The sequence below is a fragment of the Cygnus olor genome, chromosome 25 (genome assembly GCF_009769625.2).
Source record: "Cygnus olor isolate bCygOlo1 chromosome 25, bCygOlo1.pri.v2, whole genome shotgun sequence".
Classification (NCBI taxonomy): domain Eukaryota; kingdom Metazoa; phylum Chordata; class Aves; order Anseriformes; family Anatidae; genus Cygnus; species Cygnus olor.
In genome coordinates, this window is record NC_049193.1 from 4,077,416 (window position 1) to 4,094,252 (window position 16,837).

General features: G+C 51.6%; 1 protein-coding gene across 1 annotated transcript; it reads left to right on the forward strand.

Moving 5' to 3' along the window:
* On the forward strand, positions 1-1,487 carry RPRML (reprimo like). Its single transcript, XM_040536945.1, has one exon. The coding sequence runs from the start codon at positions 398-400 to the stop codon at positions 731-733; it is 336 nt and encodes a 111-aa protein (XP_040392879.1). The 5' UTR covers positions 1-397; the 3' UTR covers positions 734-1,487.
* Positions 1,488-16,837: the final 15,350 nt, after the last annotated feature.

Below are 16,837 nucleotides of genomic sequence, written 5' to 3' on the forward strand. Positions count from 1 at the left end.
TGAACACAGGGAAGACTTTTAGCTGGGAACTTGCATCCGTGGAGCTCCCAGCTGGCAGGCATCGGCCCCCTGCTCCTGCTGGGAGGTCCCTGGTGCCTGCGCCTTGGGGTGGCAGCGAGGGCGGGGGGCATGTGGCCACCTTCGGCTGCCTTCCTCTCCCCCGCGTGCCCTTTGCCTTTCCTCTGCCCCTCGCTCTGCTTGCTCGGGGACTTGTGCTGAGCTGCTCGTGCCAGGAGGGAGCTGGTGGCGAGCTGCACAAATTGGCTTCCCGTCCACCCCAGGCGTTGGGAGGAGGAAGGCAGGAGGGGGCACGGAGCCCGCCGGGATGTGAGGGTGGGCAGGGGGACGGCACGCTTCCCTCCTGCCTCCCTCGGAGATTTGGGACCACGCACGGACCATGAATGGATCCTTCTTCAACCAGACTCTCCTCGAGCAAGGAGCTTACCCCAACAGGACCCAGGGCTTGGGGATGCTCCTGGCCTGCTGCAATGGGACCAGCTCAGTGCTGGCAACCGACGGCGGCTCCTTGGTCCTCGCGCCGGATGAGAGGAGCCTGTACATCACGCGGGTGGTGCAGATCGCCGTCCTCTGTGTCCTCTCCTTGACTGTGGTGTTTGGCATCTTCTTTTTGGGCTGCAACTTGCTCATCAAGTCAGAGAGCATGATTAACTTTCTGGTAAAGGACCGGAGACCTTCCAAGGACGTGGGAGCTGCGATCATGGGGCTTTACTGAAGCCACCAGGCACCTGTAGGCAAGTGAACTGACTGGACCTGGTGCTGAGATGCAGATTCCCATGTGTTTGGGGCAGCTGGGGGGAGCGGGAAGGGGGATGATGGCTTTTAATGTGTTTGTGTCCATGGGGAAGCAAATCTCTTCTTCCCAGTGAAGGAACTGTTGTGGTGAAGGGGGCGATCTCCCCGGCACTGTATCAAGCACAATAATTGACCAGCCTCGCGTTGCATGCAGAAATGGCTTAAGTTTTGCATGAAACTTGCAGAAACAGTGATAATGTGCAGATTTGGACTCTTTTTCTGCTGTTACCTTGGATACCGCTACTTGGGATTTAGGGCTAAAAAAAAAAAAAAAGTGTAAAAAGCAAACTACTCACTACAAAAAGAAAGCAAAGTAATGGGGAAGTGAAATATGTAGCACGGACCACATTGTTGGCCATGGGGCAGGGGCAGGGAAGGGCTGGGTGGGTCATACAACAAAGTCTGCATGCTACGAAATGCGTCGGTCTGTTTGTGTTTCGGACATCGAGCATGCACCGTCTGGCAGTTTTGTAACGAGGAGAGCATGTTTTTCCTTATTTTTTTGAACTGTCCTGTTAAATAAACTGGTACTGTCTTTTTTCACAACACTGAAAGAAGAAAAGAAACCCAGATAAATACAAAAAAACCACCCCAAACCCAAAACAAAAGCATGCTTGTTTTTGTACATAACAACCTTTTTTTTTTTTTTTTCAAGTGCTATATTGTTACAGTCCTTGAGGTTTTTGTAGTTTTTTTTTTCTTTTTTTTTTGAAAACTGGTGAACATTCAGGAAAAAGAAAAAAAGGAACCTGTTTCAAAAGAATTTGGTGTTGTCTTCATTTTCTTTTCCCGTGTGTGCAGAGCTCAGGTATTTCAATCCCAGTTCCAGAGTTTAAATATAGTCATCTCACCTTCCAGTTGAACTCTAAATAAAGACAGTTATTTAAAGCAGAAACTACCGTATATTGTTTTCACAGGGAAGTATCTGCTTCCACTAACAAATACATTTATCAGGAACTACGTATTTTGGGCTGGCGTTAAATACTTGCACAGTACCAAAACACAGAGGTTCACAGAGATGCACCAAACACGTCTTCCAAAGCAAGATTTCAGACCCTGAGTTGAAATCTCCATCTCCTCTGATCCTGATGAGCTGTCAAAACTAAATTATGTGAGACGAGGAGGACTCCTGACCTTTGTTCTGTGATGGAATTGCAGCTCTGTCTGTGGGTGTGAGATGGAAATGATTTGAGTTTTGTTGCCCCAACAATATTCCTGCTGGGTCCGCTTCTGTGGTGCGAAAGCGATCCTGGATCCCGGAGGAGCTGCTGCTCTGATGTATGGGGATGCAAATCCTGAGCAGCTCTCTGCCATTCCCAGATGCAGGAGTGGGATTAGAGCATGGCTTGTGATTAATCAGTGCTTGCTGAGCACCATCTTCAGTGATCCCACAGGATATTGGTGGGCTAGCCCTGATGCAGAGTGAGATTCGTGTAGTCCTGTCACTGACTGCTCCCGTTAACCTTAGGAGCACAAAGACAACGCAGCAGCAGGACCACGATTTGGGAGCCAAAGCTTTGGATTGTCCCAGTGGTGCAAACATCCTCCTCTGCAACTCTTCAGCAGGTACTCGTGTGTAAAACCTAAATGCATCCCTGCGTCTCCAGGTGGCCGTGCTGTCAGGACAGCCCAGATGTGGTCACCAAACTCCCAGCCACCTTCTGCCTGACGCTGCCATTCGGTCCCGTTTCCCAACCCGTCCACCAGCTTCAGCCCCAGAGGTGATGGAAGAAACCTTCCAGCGTTAGCAATGCAAGCAAGGCACAGGAAAATCCAAAGAAAGCATCAAAATCCCCTTAACTCTGACCTCGGGCTGGCCGGGGCTGTGAGAGCTGGAGTTGGGGCCAGGGAGGACTCATAGGGTGGTCACCGTTGTCTTCCTCTGTGGACAGGGGAGGAAAAGAGGGCTTGGCAGGAGCCTGGCAAATGCTCTGAAGAAGCCCCTTTCTTCTATGGATCAGCCACCAGAGCCGGTTAGCCCCGCTGGAAGCTCCCCCAGCCTCTGAATCTGACCCTGAGGGGGTCACGTCAGGCCAGGAGCCTACGCAAAGCAGCAACCTCCATGCAGGACGGGGCTCTTGCTGCCCTGTGGGGAAGGGTGGCTCTGTGATGTGACATAGCCACCAGCTCGTCCTGAGGGTCCTTAGAGGCCACCTCCAGGAGGGGGATGTGGAGGCCTTCATCCCTTTTCTGCTCTGGAGTCTTCCGAAGGAAAGGCGAAAAGTCAGCTGCCGTAGGGTCATGTACACAAGAGGTAGAGGGAGCAACGCAGTGCCCCAGAAAGCTGAGCTGAACACCCACTGAGACCCAAGGAGCTTGTTCAGGAGTCACTTAGAGGAGGGAAGACCTTACACATGGCCTTGTGGGACAAGAGCCCAACTTTACATTGGCTTATTTGTCCTCCAGTCCTGCTATGTCCCTTCCTTGGCCATAAGGGCTACGTCTGCATTGCCAGGCAGTGAGGGCCAGCAGAGGAGGGTCTGCAGGGTGGGCACCATCCACGTTTGCCACACCACATAGTGTGTGTCCCCACAGGGTGACTGGGCTTCTGTCTTGCTCGCAGTGAGCTTAAAGCACCTGCGTACAAGTCTCCATCCCATTAGATTCCCAATGAAAAGATGATCGCCCCACTGAAAGAAGGAATATTTGGGGAAAAAGAGACCTCGGGAGGACTGAGGTCAGCATGGTGACAGCAAGGTGAGACCAGAAGGAAGGATGGGAGAGAGGATGCTGAGGGCACGACCATGCTCCCCAGACCTCAGGCTGCCACCCCTGGCCCTGGGGACCCAGCTGCCCTGCCAAGGGGCACAGGCCCTGCAGCCAGAGGATGAGCTGCTTGCTCCAAGGCTGGTGTAAGGAAAGCATCCCATAATGGCTCCTTCTGCTGCCCTTCCCCCACAGACATCCGTGCTTTCTCATCTCATCTCCCGCCCACTCATTTAGCTGAAGCTTGCAAGTGGGTACTGGTTCCCAAGAAAATTTTCAGCAGTTTTTTTTCCTTTTTTTTTTTGAAGGAGAACAGTTTAAGGTTATTTTGATTTTTTATACATATTTTTTAAATTGCTGCTTGTAGTTCATTAGCTCCCAGAACGTCACTGGGGTGCCAGAAGCTGTACAAGTATGGCTGAGAGACTGTGCTGGCTGTAAAATACAGCAGAGAGGAGGGATGTGCTCGGGGGGAGCCGCACATCAGTGGCAGAGCGAGGACCAGACCTCGAGTCTCATTTAAGCTCATCTCCTAGCGGTGGAAGGCAAGGAACCAACACAATCCACAACCACACTGACCGGTGGGACTGGCCACACTGGCCTGAGCCACAGGTCTGCCTAGTCTGCATCTTTTCTCTGAAAATAGTCATGATTTTAGGCAGCACATGGGCCATCAAACAATCCTGCTAACGGGGAACTGCTTCTTGACCCCACCATGAGCAACCTGCCCTGGACCTTTGTAGTCCTCCTCCAGGAGCCGTCCCCATCTGCGGGCTGGTCCCTGCTCTGCTCCAGCTGGAATTTTTGATTTCTAGACAAGCAGCAGGGAAGCAGCAGAGGCAGGCAGATGTGAGAGCATTTCCCCCCGCTGAGCTTGCAAACAGCCAGCCTCTGCCTGGTTTTACAACCAGAGAAATGAAGAGCTGCCTTGACCCACCTGGGAAAACCCAGCAACCCTGGCCATGCCGTCCTGCCTGAGGCAGGGAGAAACCCAAAGCAGGTCCCAAAGCTTGCCGAGCTCCTCCTCCCTGCCCCGGCAGCCTTGCCTGAGGGCAGAGAAAGAGTTAAACAAGATGAGACAGACAAACAGATTAAGGGGGAGGGAGGATCCCAACCTGAGCCTGGCACCAGATGTACTGGAGCGCGTGCACCAAACATACACAGTATTTAATAATTCCTGAGAATTGCCATGGTAATGAAGTGCAGAGTCAGGTTGTTATGGAAACAGCCTTTTTTTTTTAGGCAGGGAGGCATTACCCAGGTTGTAACCTCAATCCAGCTTGAACACATTTCAGAGAGCCCCCAAAAAATAATAAAAAAAAGAAGTAAAATAAAATCAAATTAGATAAGTTGCAGTTTCCTGTCTCTCGTCTGGCAGTTCTGGGCTTGTTCTGTAGGCAGGTGGAGGGAGGCAGGTTGTTGCAGACGCACGTCACCCAGAAAAGCCTGGGGAATGGCTGGGAGCATCCCCACAGGTCCTGACCCCAGTACTGCTGGGGGTGCTGGGGCTGGACCGCTCCCCTGGGTGGCCCTGGGATGCTCCAGCACCGCCTGGTCTCCCTGCCAGACCCCTGGCGTGGCTTCGGGGTGTCCCTATGGGGGACATGGGAACTTCATACCCATCTCTCTTGAGTGTATTTGCACAAGGCAGTGGCCATGCAGAAACCCTTGTCCCAGCCAAGCCCAGGGAAGGATGCTGGGATCCCACCTGCCTGTGGGCACCTGCACCCCAAGCATCGAAGGTCCCAAAGCTAGCATGCACGACAAAACAGGCAGTTTGGGGGCTGGAAAAGAGGTAACAGACCATGTTCCCAAAGCCAAAAGGCACACCTAAGAAGAAAGCACAGGTTCCCTGAGCTCTGGCTCCGGTGCTCCCTGATGGGGCACCCATCAAGCTAGAGTGGAAATCCCCCATGTCCCCATTCTGCCTCCCAGCAATGGGCAAACACAAACTGCTCCCATCTCCCCTCTAAGCAGACGTTCCACCAAGTGTGGCAGGTTTGTCCAGCCGCTGCTCATATTGAATTTTAATTTAGTGCTGGATAAATCAGCAGCTCTGTGAACCTGTTTCCTATTCAGGAGGCTGAGGCAGAGCATTTAGGGTTCGCTTAGCAGAGAGATGGCCTGAAATACAGCGTGCAATTACTCAGGAACATTGCTCCATAAATCCCCGCTGCTGCTCAGCATGGTTCTCTCGCGCCAGCTGTGTGAGAGCCATCAGCCTCCAGAGAAAGCCTCTGTAGTCCATTAGCTCTGACAGAGAGGGACAAGTCAGTGTCATGAGAGCCTGATACCCAAGGGAGAACTGAGGCCAAATGATGACAAAATTTAAAAGCATTGCAGCTACGAAGGCATTGAAAGGGGTTTCTTCCTCTTGCTCTCTGCTGAATTGGAGCTATCATGGGATTGCAAGAGCATTTAGAGCCCTCGGTGCAAAACACGGGCCTTACAATCTGTCTGTACTGGTAAAGAGGAACAACAAGATCATTCCTGGCCACTGGGGCCTGGCTGATGGATGATACTGCTGACTTGTGTGAATGGTTCTTGGTATGGCTCATACCTGTGACAACAGCTCTGACCTGAACAGTCCGCGGGCAGTGGCAAAAAGACCACAGTGCACTCCAGGATGTTGCTTTGGACAGTGCTGTCCATGCAGGGCGAGCATCTCATTAGGTTTGATGGGTTTGCAGGGACCACGTGCCAGTGTAGATATCTTTAAAGCAGTTTTTTTGGGCTTTCTGAATCCAACTTGGCTTCCTCAAGTATGAATGAGGGATTGTAAACCCCAGGGTTTAGTCCTGGAGAATACATCTTTGGACAAACAGCGAGCCCAGTGAAGCACAAAACATCCTCAGTATCCTTGACAACTGCCTCTTTGGTGGTGTTGGACAAATCTTTGAGTTCCCACCAGTTCCCCCATTAAGATGGCTTAGCCAAGCGAATCCCTAGCACCGTGGTCAAGTTTGCACTCCTCTGATTTTACAGACAGGCAATTTCTTGGACTTGTTTGTTCCATGAGGACGTGGTTATAGAAAATTTAGCTCAGAGAAAATCAGAGTGTTGCCAACGATCAGTATGGTTTGGCGCTTCCCTGAAGATATCACCGTCAAAGTGCTGGAAAGCAGCGGGGGCACTGGCAACACTCAAAGACATGAGCAACTATTTGAGTGGCTGTCTCTGATCTGAAAAATGCTGCTCATCTACATGTATTTCAGGCTGTGAGTATAGCAGAAGTCTAGCTTCAGAGACACCTTTGCAGTGCTCATCCTTCCCAGAAGTTCATTAGCGTGGAAGACATTTTCACATCATTAAGGCGGGTTAATCAACAACAAAGCAAAAATGTCTTTTTAATGACAAAGATGGCACAGTAGTGCGAGAAGCTGAGAGGTGGGTCTGCATAGCAATTTGGCTGCAGGTCCAAGATCCCCTTAAGGTGAAGGCAATGGTTTTGGCACTCTCCATCAACCCACAGTCCTCAGGAACACGAGCCCTGGCCACGGCAAAGTGCTCTCTGTTGGGGTGCAGACAGGGAGCAGCTATTAAATCAAGCAAATTTCCTCTTTTTGAGCTAACAAGACCCTTCCAAACATTGCTGCTCAGATGAATGGGGGCCTCCTGTCCCCACGGATAAGCTTTTTGAAGGCACCATAACTGCAGGTGGCTTTGCTCTCCTAGCAAGGAGCTGTGAAAGTAGAGGACAGCAGCAGAATCCCTCGTTACATCCATCCTTTCCATGTGGGCTCACTGGCTGTTTGTGTTTTATGGAGCACCAGCTGTGCCTTGCAGATATGTGCCTTTGAACACCACCACTTTTGGCTTTGGTCTGGATGACTCCAAGGGAAAGGAGACAAGACTCATCTTTCCTGCGATGCTCCAGTTCCCCCACAATGGTTCAGCACTGCGAGGAGGTGAGTTATCATCTCATCCTCACTGCGGATGTGGCACTGGAAGAGGAGATGATCAAGACAATAACCAACAGAAGGCAGCAGAAACATCTACCCTACAGCAGCAGGCAGCTGGAGTGGCCTTTCTAGCAAAGGGGCTGGGGCTGCAGAGCTACACAGCCCTGCCTCTTCATCACAGAGCCAGTTTTGTCACCTGTTGGTGTTGTCTGAGACTGGTACACGAGTGTGGGTGTGAGGAGGGATGCAGGTGCTTGTTGTGCACTGCACCTTCCAGGAAAACAGGGTGTGCATGAAAGCCAGCTCAGAGCTCTCTTTCCTTTCCATGACAGCTGCCTGGCTGGTGCTGGGTGCTGGCTTTCAGCCCTGGCATGGCTCAAGCTTTCCATGCACGTGGGGTTAAATCCTGAGCCATCCTTGCTGGCGGGCCCCACAAGTGTTCACATCTTACAGGTTTCTGTGCAGCTGTGAACAGTCCCCTCTTGCCCCCCTGAGTCCCAAAATGCAGGTTTAATGGGACAAGACAGCTGAAGAAGCAGGCAAAATGTAATTAGGCTTTAATTAGCTAAGTTCGTTCTTTCAGATAATTGAAAATCGGACTAATTGGTTGCAATGAATTCCCAGTACAGCCAGCCAGCCAGCTTGGCGTGTGCTCTGCCAGCTGCCACGTACTCCTGTCCCCACACCAGCAGCAGCCTGGCAGCCGAACGTGGCTACAGCTACCTACTGGCTGCCTGAAACTCCCCAGGGCCTTGTTCCTCATCCCCAGAGATGTTAAAACCTCTGAACTCCCCAGGCTGCAGTGAAGATCATTTATTGACCTGTGTACACAGCAAAGCTTGTGGTTCTTCACCTCCCACTTCACAAATCAAGGAGCTGGTGGGCCACCAAGCCCAACACACCCAGGCAGGAGCACGCCAAAAATCCTAATGTGAAGGGACCTACCCTTATCCATCTACAACATCCCAGGGAGTTACAGCTGGCAAGGACAAGAGGCTGAGTCTCTACTTGCCTCCCTCATGGCAATGCAGGCATTTGGCTGGCCTGTGTGTGGTCAGTGCTGAGTCAACTGTGCTGGTTCCCCTGCCTCTGCTGCTCAGTCTGCCTCAGCTGGGTTTTCACAAGATCTGTTCCATGACCAGAGCTCCCTGGGCTGATGGAAACCTCTAGGGCACCAGTTGGAGCTGGCAGTGACACTGCTAGAACTGCCTTGCCAAAGCTTTCTGGTAGGAAACCATAGGTCTGGGAGCTGAGCACCTTCACAATGAATGTGACCAGGCAAAGGGAAGCAATCATTCCAGCCAAGGAACCTCAGCAAACAGGTTGCTCTGTCCAGGTACACACATTTTTTTTTTCTAACAAATCCCTTGTGACACATTTTTTTCTAACAGGTCCCTCTCCCCATCAATGTGGCATGGAGCAAAGACTTGGTATTTGGTGCAGCCAACATCTTCCCAGTGGCCAGGGATGGTTCAGAGAGGCTGGACAGGTAGGAACAAAGGCAGCGTTGCTTCATCACAGCACTTGACAGATCATGCCTAGAAATATGCTGGACTTATTCTGCAGCCTTGGCTCAAGTTTCCCTTCTCTCCCTCTGTGAGCAGCGTGCTGTGTGCCAGGTGGCTGCATTTCATTATGGAGTTTACAAAGCGCCTTGGGAAACAAGGCATGGGGGGATGAGAAATTACGCACGCATTTCACTCAGTGCTGACTGTTTGTCATCTCGTTGTACAGAAATGTAATAATCACTGGGGTGGGCAGGGGCTGTGGAAACGAGGGACTAATCACATTTGCACCATTCCTATAGTTCACGGCTTTTTTTCATGCTTCCATCTGCCCGAGCTGTAGCACTGGGTATATTTCTTTTGCTTTAGGGTTAGAACCGTCTTCAGCTTTATGTGCTGTCAAGTCAAGGCCTGACATCTCATTTTTCCCCTGGGTTGCAAAGCAGTCCTAAAATATTCCTCTGCACCGACCACACTGGTGGTGCAAGAGTCTCTGCCCACTCCCAACCCTTGTGCTTGAGGTGCTGAGTACGAAGCCCTTTGTGTTAGAGGTGAGGTCTCCAGCTCTCCATGACCAACTCAGCTCCTTCTCCTTGTTTTCTGGAAGACCAGCAAAGGCTGACAGGAGGGAGAAGTTGGGAGGAACCCGGGCTGCTTAGGAATTTGCCCCATGCACAGTTACTTTATATGGCTCAGACCTGCTGCCTGCAGGTGTCTTATTTGAGGGCTTTCAGATGACTAATAGCTCCATTATTCCCTGCGGGGCATGTACCAGGTGACCCTTTAACAGACAGGAGGGAACAACACCTGGCAACAAGGCACAAAGGAACGCAGCTGGCCGCTCGGATGCACCGGGCCAAAGCCCCTTTTTATAGCTCCCTCCTCATCTGCAGGGGGTGGTGGGTTGAAGAAATCGAAGAACAGCAATGCTGAGGCTCAGCACCAGCACTTTCCCCTTTGTTATGGTGAAGCATCGCTGTGCTTTCATGTTGCAAAGCTTATGACTGCTGCAGTGTAGAGCATCCCCAGCTCCTCAGACCCTGTCTGCCTCTTCATGCTTCCCCACTTCACACATAGAGGAGTCACAAACAGATCAGGTAATCTGGAAAAATAATCATAAACTAACCGTAAAAATAGATTTATGTGTTGGTCAGATCATTCTTGGTTCACCAAACCAGCACTGCTGGCACAATGTACAGGAGTTGTGTCCTGCTGTGGAGAAGAGGAAGAAAAGTCTGTTGAATTGTGAAAGATGTTTCTTTTTTGGGTGTTTTCCTACTCCAAAAAGAAACTTTAGATGAGTGCTGGCAGGCTGGCCTCCTGCCTGGCTGGCAGCAAGGCTGCCCTGGGTTAAGGTCCGGGATGTTTTCATGTACACTGGTGCCTCCTGGGCTGGTCCCATTTGTGCATCTGGCAGCAAGCAACGTGGATGTGAAGCTCCCAGGATCCCGACATCTCCCATTTCCCTACAGAAGCTGCTCCATCAGCCTGACTCCTGTAGCTTTAGCCCCAGCAATGAGATTTCCTTACTTGTTTTCTGGGTTGAAGGGTTCTCTGTTATTGTCTTCCTGCTCAGCTCTTTGCTGGCTTAACCTTCTCCAAAATTGCATAGCACTAGGCATTGGCAGCTTATCCCATTGCTCTTTCCAGCCTTTAACTGAGCCAGACAACTGCTACCCATGTTCCTGGGTCTGCCATGGTGCAGTGTGCTGTGTGGGTGGTAGCATGGCCAACCCCATCAGCATTCCACCACTCGAGCACCATTCCACAGCAGAAGGACCCCAAGACACAGGGACACCACTTACTGAATGAAACCTCCCGCGCTGCAATTTACAGGTCACAACTTCTCCTCCTGGGCACAATGTGAGCATGGAGAGGGATGGCTGCTTTCTCCTTCTGGCTGCCTTTTCCACATTTAGACTGTCTGCATGCTTCCCCTTCTTCATCCACCCTCCCTGAAACATGGTTCCCCCAAAACCGAGCTCAGCCCAATGCCTAAACAAACAAAGACCATCATTACATGTCTTTCTGCCAGCGAGCTTTCCTGTCGATGCGGCCTCTTGGGATGCTCTTTTTTCTCCTACTAGCTGTTCATACGGGTGCTCCCTCACCTTTGGATCCACTACAACCCCAGGAGCATTTCTGCATAGCTGCCTAGCTCATTGGCACCCATCCCGTCTGTGCAATGATCTTTGATGATCTTTGCAAGTTTACAATATCTTGCATTTGTTCCTAGTGAACCCCATCACAGGGGCTCTTTCTGCTCCATTTCTCTGCTTTATGGAGCTCCATTCAAACTCTTCTTGCCTTGCGTTACTCACACCTCTCCTCTTGGTGTGGGGTGGCTACACACATCCTAATCTCCTTGGTCAACCCACCAAGCAGTCCTTGTGCAGAAGACCTCCATTTTCTGGTATTTTCTCCCTTTCTTTCTGTTTTCCAGCTGCTATGAAGAAACATGTCTATAGCATGCCACTGAGTCTTCCATCTGCAACAGTAAGAACTGCATCACCCAAAGCAACCTACACGGGTCGTCTCGCTCCCTTACTCAATGTCAGGTCCTCAGTGCAGATCAATTCACTGCAGTGGAGCTGGGAAGTTTTATTCCTGCTCTGAGTTTGGATCCCACTGCAGAGATGATGGGGTGTGTGGCACTGGTTTCCCTCTGATGGGCAATTTTGAAGCTTGGGAAATAAGCAGAAAGATACAAAACATTAAAATCCCACGATAAAACTTGGCTTGCTTTGCCATAGTCCGGCTGCCACATGTTATTTCCATTTCTCAGTTTTTTTTTTTTTTTTTTTTTTGTTCTTTTAGTCTCCATTTACTGCAACATGACATCAAAAGAGCTGCTTATTACAGAACAGGCACTTGTCACTTTGTCTGTGGCAAAACGCCCAACCTCCTCTTCTTGTCCCTCACCCATTCTGTTCTTTTTTCCCTTTTCCTTCATATGTGCTCCCTTTGCCCGGTTGGGATGATCTCCCTGTGAATCCAGGCTACTCCAAGGAAATGCTTCCACTTAAATATAATTCACAGGGCAACCAACTCCAAACTTTTTTTTTGGGGGGGGAGGGGGGGTTGGGGGGGGGGAATCTCCTGCAAGTTATTTCCTCCTGAAATCTCAAGCTGAATGCCAGAGAATCACCTGTCTTTTTAATCAAGAAATAATTTCATCTGGGTAATAAATTGCCTGAGAAATGAAGATGGAAGGAGCCAAAGCCCTCCAGCAGAACAGCCTCCAGTTTTGTGCTATTATTGCTCCTTATGAAATGTGTCAAATCTCCACCAGCCTTCGCTGGGTCTGCTCTGGGGACTCTGCTTCGTGACCAGGGAAATGTGAAGGTAGCAGGGGAAGTGAGGGAAGCATCTCCTGAAGGACAGACGGCTCTGGCATGGCTGCTACACCCAAGCCAAATGCAGGGAGCCCAAATGTCACCTGTGCTGGGGTTGAAACTGGCTATGAGGACTTCGATGCTTTGCTTGCAAGCAACCAGAAGCCAAACAAGACGCTGAGAGCAGGCTCTAAGCACGCACAGCCCATTGTGTGGAGCCCTAAATCAAGTCCTGCACTGGCCAGTTTTGCTGGAGACACCTAACACAGAGCAGCCAAGGTGCTGGTGAAAGCCCCTGCAGCTCCTGTAGCCCACCATAGTGCACAGGGTGTGATGTCCTGTCCCAGCGGTGGAGCCAGCAGTCCCGATGCTGAGCATCCTCTTCTTGCTGGCTCCGTGGGACGCATCATCCCCTTCGCTGGGTGCTGAAGAACCAAAATAACTCCCTGTTTTTTCCCAGCCAGCGCTGAGCTGGGATCTGTTTGGGAAGGCGACTGCGACACCGCAACAGATGGCCGGGAAAGCAAACGTTGTTTTTTGTCTCACCTCCGTGTTTCCTCCTCTGCTGTCTCCTGCGCTGGAGGCGGTGTTTGGAATCGGGGGGGTGCTGCCAGCGCGCGGCTGGCACCAGCGCCAAGGGGGCGGCTTTGTGACCTCCATCAAGGCTTTCTCCTGCGGGGATCCGTGCCAAAGATGGGCTTTGGAAGAGGCCGGGTGCTCGAGGTGGGGTGTTTGCTTTCACAGAGCTGCTGAGCAGGTCCCCACCACCTGCCTGCTGGCCCAGTCTCTTTGCTTTTGCCCTGAAGAGCCAGGAAACGGGGCCAGGGTCTCCTCCTGCCAGCTGGTGTTTTCTTCTGGCTTTTCTTCGTATGGGCCTGTCAATAACTGCGTATAGAGGATGCCAGGCTAACCAAGGCTTTGAAAAAAAGCCACTTTCTGAAGTTCCTTGATCTGCCTCTGCCTCTCCTGCATTTCACTTTGCATCTCCAGGCAAGGGGCCACCGATCTCCCTTCCTGGGGCACAAACGTGGCAGTGTCCAAGGAGAAAAAGGGCTGGTGAGAGATGCAGCCCCAGGTGAGCACACCTGAGCAACAGAAGGGAGCACAGAGAGGCTGGTGACATATCTGGTGGTCACTATACCTTGGAGTGGCCCGACACTGGGACGTATTGCCCTGTCCCACGTGGGCAGCTCCATGCCACTGTCTCTGCTCTCACGGCAGGAGGCTGCCAGGACGCCAGCTCCTTTCACAGCCTGCCTGGTGCAGGAGGAGTGACTGACATCCCCGCTTGGCACAGCACCCATCTGCCTCCTGCTCCTGCCTTGTTGCACTTGGCAGTTCTCCCCCTCCTCCCTCTGTTTTTCCACTGGGAGATCTCACACTCCTCTGCCTTGGCAGCAGGGAGACAGACAAGGAGGGGCGGACGGGTACATGGACCCAAAACAGCTCAGCCATGGCTCTCCTGCCTGGGACAGAGGAAGAGCCCCTCTAAATTCAGGAGCCTGGGAGGGGGAATTCAAGCCCCAGCTCAAGATGTTTCAGGAGAATAAAGCCAGAGATGGTGGTGGGCAGACACGGGGTGAGGAAGCGGGGCAGGTACAATGCCAGGCAAAGTCTGCAGTGAAGAAGCAGAAGGAAGGGAGAGGCAGAGAAGAGCTGGAGCGGTCTGCACCCACACACCCAGGCCCAGGAACAGTGACGTGGAAACAACTTGCTATTTGCAGCATCAGCACCCTTCCTGCTCCCTCCCTGCACCAGGCAAGCTCCCTCCATGCCCACCCCCAGCTGCACCAGTTCCACCCAGGTGTGCATCAGGGACCCTGCTGTGGAAATGCTGCTTGGAGTAGACCTGGTAGAGGCAAAGAATGGGAAACAGCAAGGACCTGGACAGCTCCAAGCTCTGCAAGGGTCCTCCCTAATCCCACTGGGATTGAGGTCCTCCCCAGTCCCTCATTGACTTCCCTTTTACAGACCCATTTCCAGCTGTGGGACAGTCGCTCTTGGTGGAGCACGGAGAGAAACGAAGCCCTGGGTGCTGATCCTGAAGCTGCGTCCCCAAAGAGCCCATCAGCTGCTCTCTGGACAAGCAGAGCCAGCCCATTGCTTTTTGTCCTGTGGCTCACACACTTCAGGAGGCAGCGCTGCCCACGGGCAGCTGCCAAGCCTCACTCCTCATGGTGCAACCCTTGCTGAGTCCTCATCCCCTGCTGCTGCTCTGCCCCGCAGCTGGGACGTACAGACAACCTCCACGTATGCCTGTCTTGGCAGAGTGTTATTTTGGGACAAGGATTCCATGAATAACTCCCTCATCTGCCAAACGCAAATTAAAATTTGCTGCCAACAGTCATGAGTCCTCCTCCCTCCAATCTTCTTCTTCTTTTTTTTTTTTTTAAAGCAAAATTTCCTGCATTAAGATAAACCAGTGATAAAACCAGACTGTGCATTAAACACCGGCCCACGCGGTCTGGGAAACAAAGAGCACGAAGGAACGCTGCGATTCAAACTGTTGCTAGCTGCTACACATTTGGGCACGTCAGCTTGTAAAGGATTTTCTCAGAACAATCCTTTCAGATTTTCTGAGTCTGCAACATGAGATTGTGTGAAAAAGCACTACAGCTTGTGAGTCCCAGACCCGGAGATATCCCAGAATGGATGAGGTTGGAAGGAACCTCTGGAAGTCACCTGGTCCAACCACACCCCGGAGGACACAGAGCTGTTGCCCTTCCACATGCAGGGAAATATTCTGGTTAAGAACTGGGAAATCAGTGCAACACGAAACGTGCCAGCAGCCAGGTTCAGTGTGGCTCCAGCAGCTCCTTCACTCGCTGAAGCACCTTTGGTAGCTTTATGTATGAACACAAACATCTGCAAACAAAAGGAGTGATGGAGAGAGCATGCACGTGGGGGAAGAAACCAGGCCCAGGCACTTGTGTGCATGATGCATCCTGAACCCCTGGCAGCTCAGCCAGGCGGGTACAGCCAGCACATCCCCGTGGCATTCATTCCCCATCACCTCTACCTGGTCTATTCTAGGAAAGGCTGCCTAGAGCTCACCCACCCAAGGCGTCACACTTCACAGCTCGCAGCCCTTCCCACGCAGAGCTCAGCCAGCAGCTTGCTTCCTCGCTCCGAATAAACACCGCTTCCCTGCCTGCCCTCCCAGAGGCAGCCCTGCCCCAAGGGATCGGCACAGATTACCCCGTGCCCCAGGGAGGATGAGGAAGGATGAGCCCCTGTACAGCACTGTATTTGCTTGGTTGTGCATCAGGATAAAAACAACAGCATCTGGGATCAGGATGAGCTGAGCATCGGTGTTACACTGGCCTGGGGCAACGTCCTGCTCTCCACTGAGGGTAGGAAAAAAGGAGTAGGGATAAAACTACACCAGCATCTTCGCCCCTTGGTTTCCATTTCCAGCCAGGATAGATGCCACCAAAGGTAGCACCAAATGGTTCAGTGCTCGAACTGGTGATCTGGTCCCAGGCAGATCCCAATCCACCTCTGAGAATCACTCTGGTGTTAAGCCATGGCCAAAGGGTGGTTTTGAGGACCACAGGTGGTTTGTGGCTCCCTGGAGAGGAGTCCCAGCTCCTATCTGGCTCCTTAATGCAAAGAGAGCTGGTGGTGTCCAAACGCCCTCAGTCGCTGTGGGTGCCACCCAATCTTTCCTACAGCAAAACCAACTAATTCCCCTGAAGGCTCCCTGCCAGCAGAGCATCACAGCACAAAGGCGCAGGACTGAGTGAACCTCTGTTCTCCTGAGAACCACAGCCATAAACAAGTTCAAAATTTCACCTGCTTTCGGGACCCAGGCCAGTGCTCATTAAGGAAGGAAACGTGACAATCCAGAACACAGAGCACTGTCCTGCTCTGAAAGAACACATTCAGGCAAGCAAAGACCTGGTGACAGCTTGATTGGGGAATGTGCAGAACAAGCTTTTCGGGAAATGGGTTAAGGGCTGCTTCTGGGGGGACTGATAACGTGATAACATGAGTTGTGAAGATCCAGAGGAAAGGAAAGAGAGAACTGGCCGCCTGGGGAACGGACACATGGAGGACTGGCAAGCCCAGATGCGGAAGATGACAGACCGTGACATTAGCACCACTAGAACAGACTTAGATGGTGAGATTGTGAGTACCTGTCACGTTCCAAAAGACAGTACAGGACTGTGATCTCACAGGAGGAGCTGGCAATACGTGGAAACTCCAACAAGCCCCATGTTTAAGCCTCAGGTGGAATTATCCAACCAACTGCTGTCCTCCCAGGACTTCATTTATGAAACATTCAACATTTTACTAGCTCTTAGTGATCGGTTCAATATCAGACTGACACCAGGGCAGACAATGGCTTATATCCCTATAAATGTAATTTAATCCCTGCCATTTTAACCCTGAGTATTCTTTCACAGTGGCCACAAGCAGATACCTGCCCAGCCAGAACAACACTTTCTTTTGATAGTCTCCCATTTCCCAGATCATTTTCAGATTTCTGTAGTTCCACCGAATAATTCTGTGGATTTCCTTTTGACAAATGCCTTGACTTTCACGACAAAGACTTCCACGGGTCAACTCCTCT

Excerpts from the sequence above, each read along its gene's own strand:
- RPRML (XM_040536945.1), top strand. The coding sequence starts at position 398 with ATGAATGGATCCTTCTTCAACCAGACTCTCCTCGAGCAAGGAGCTTAC.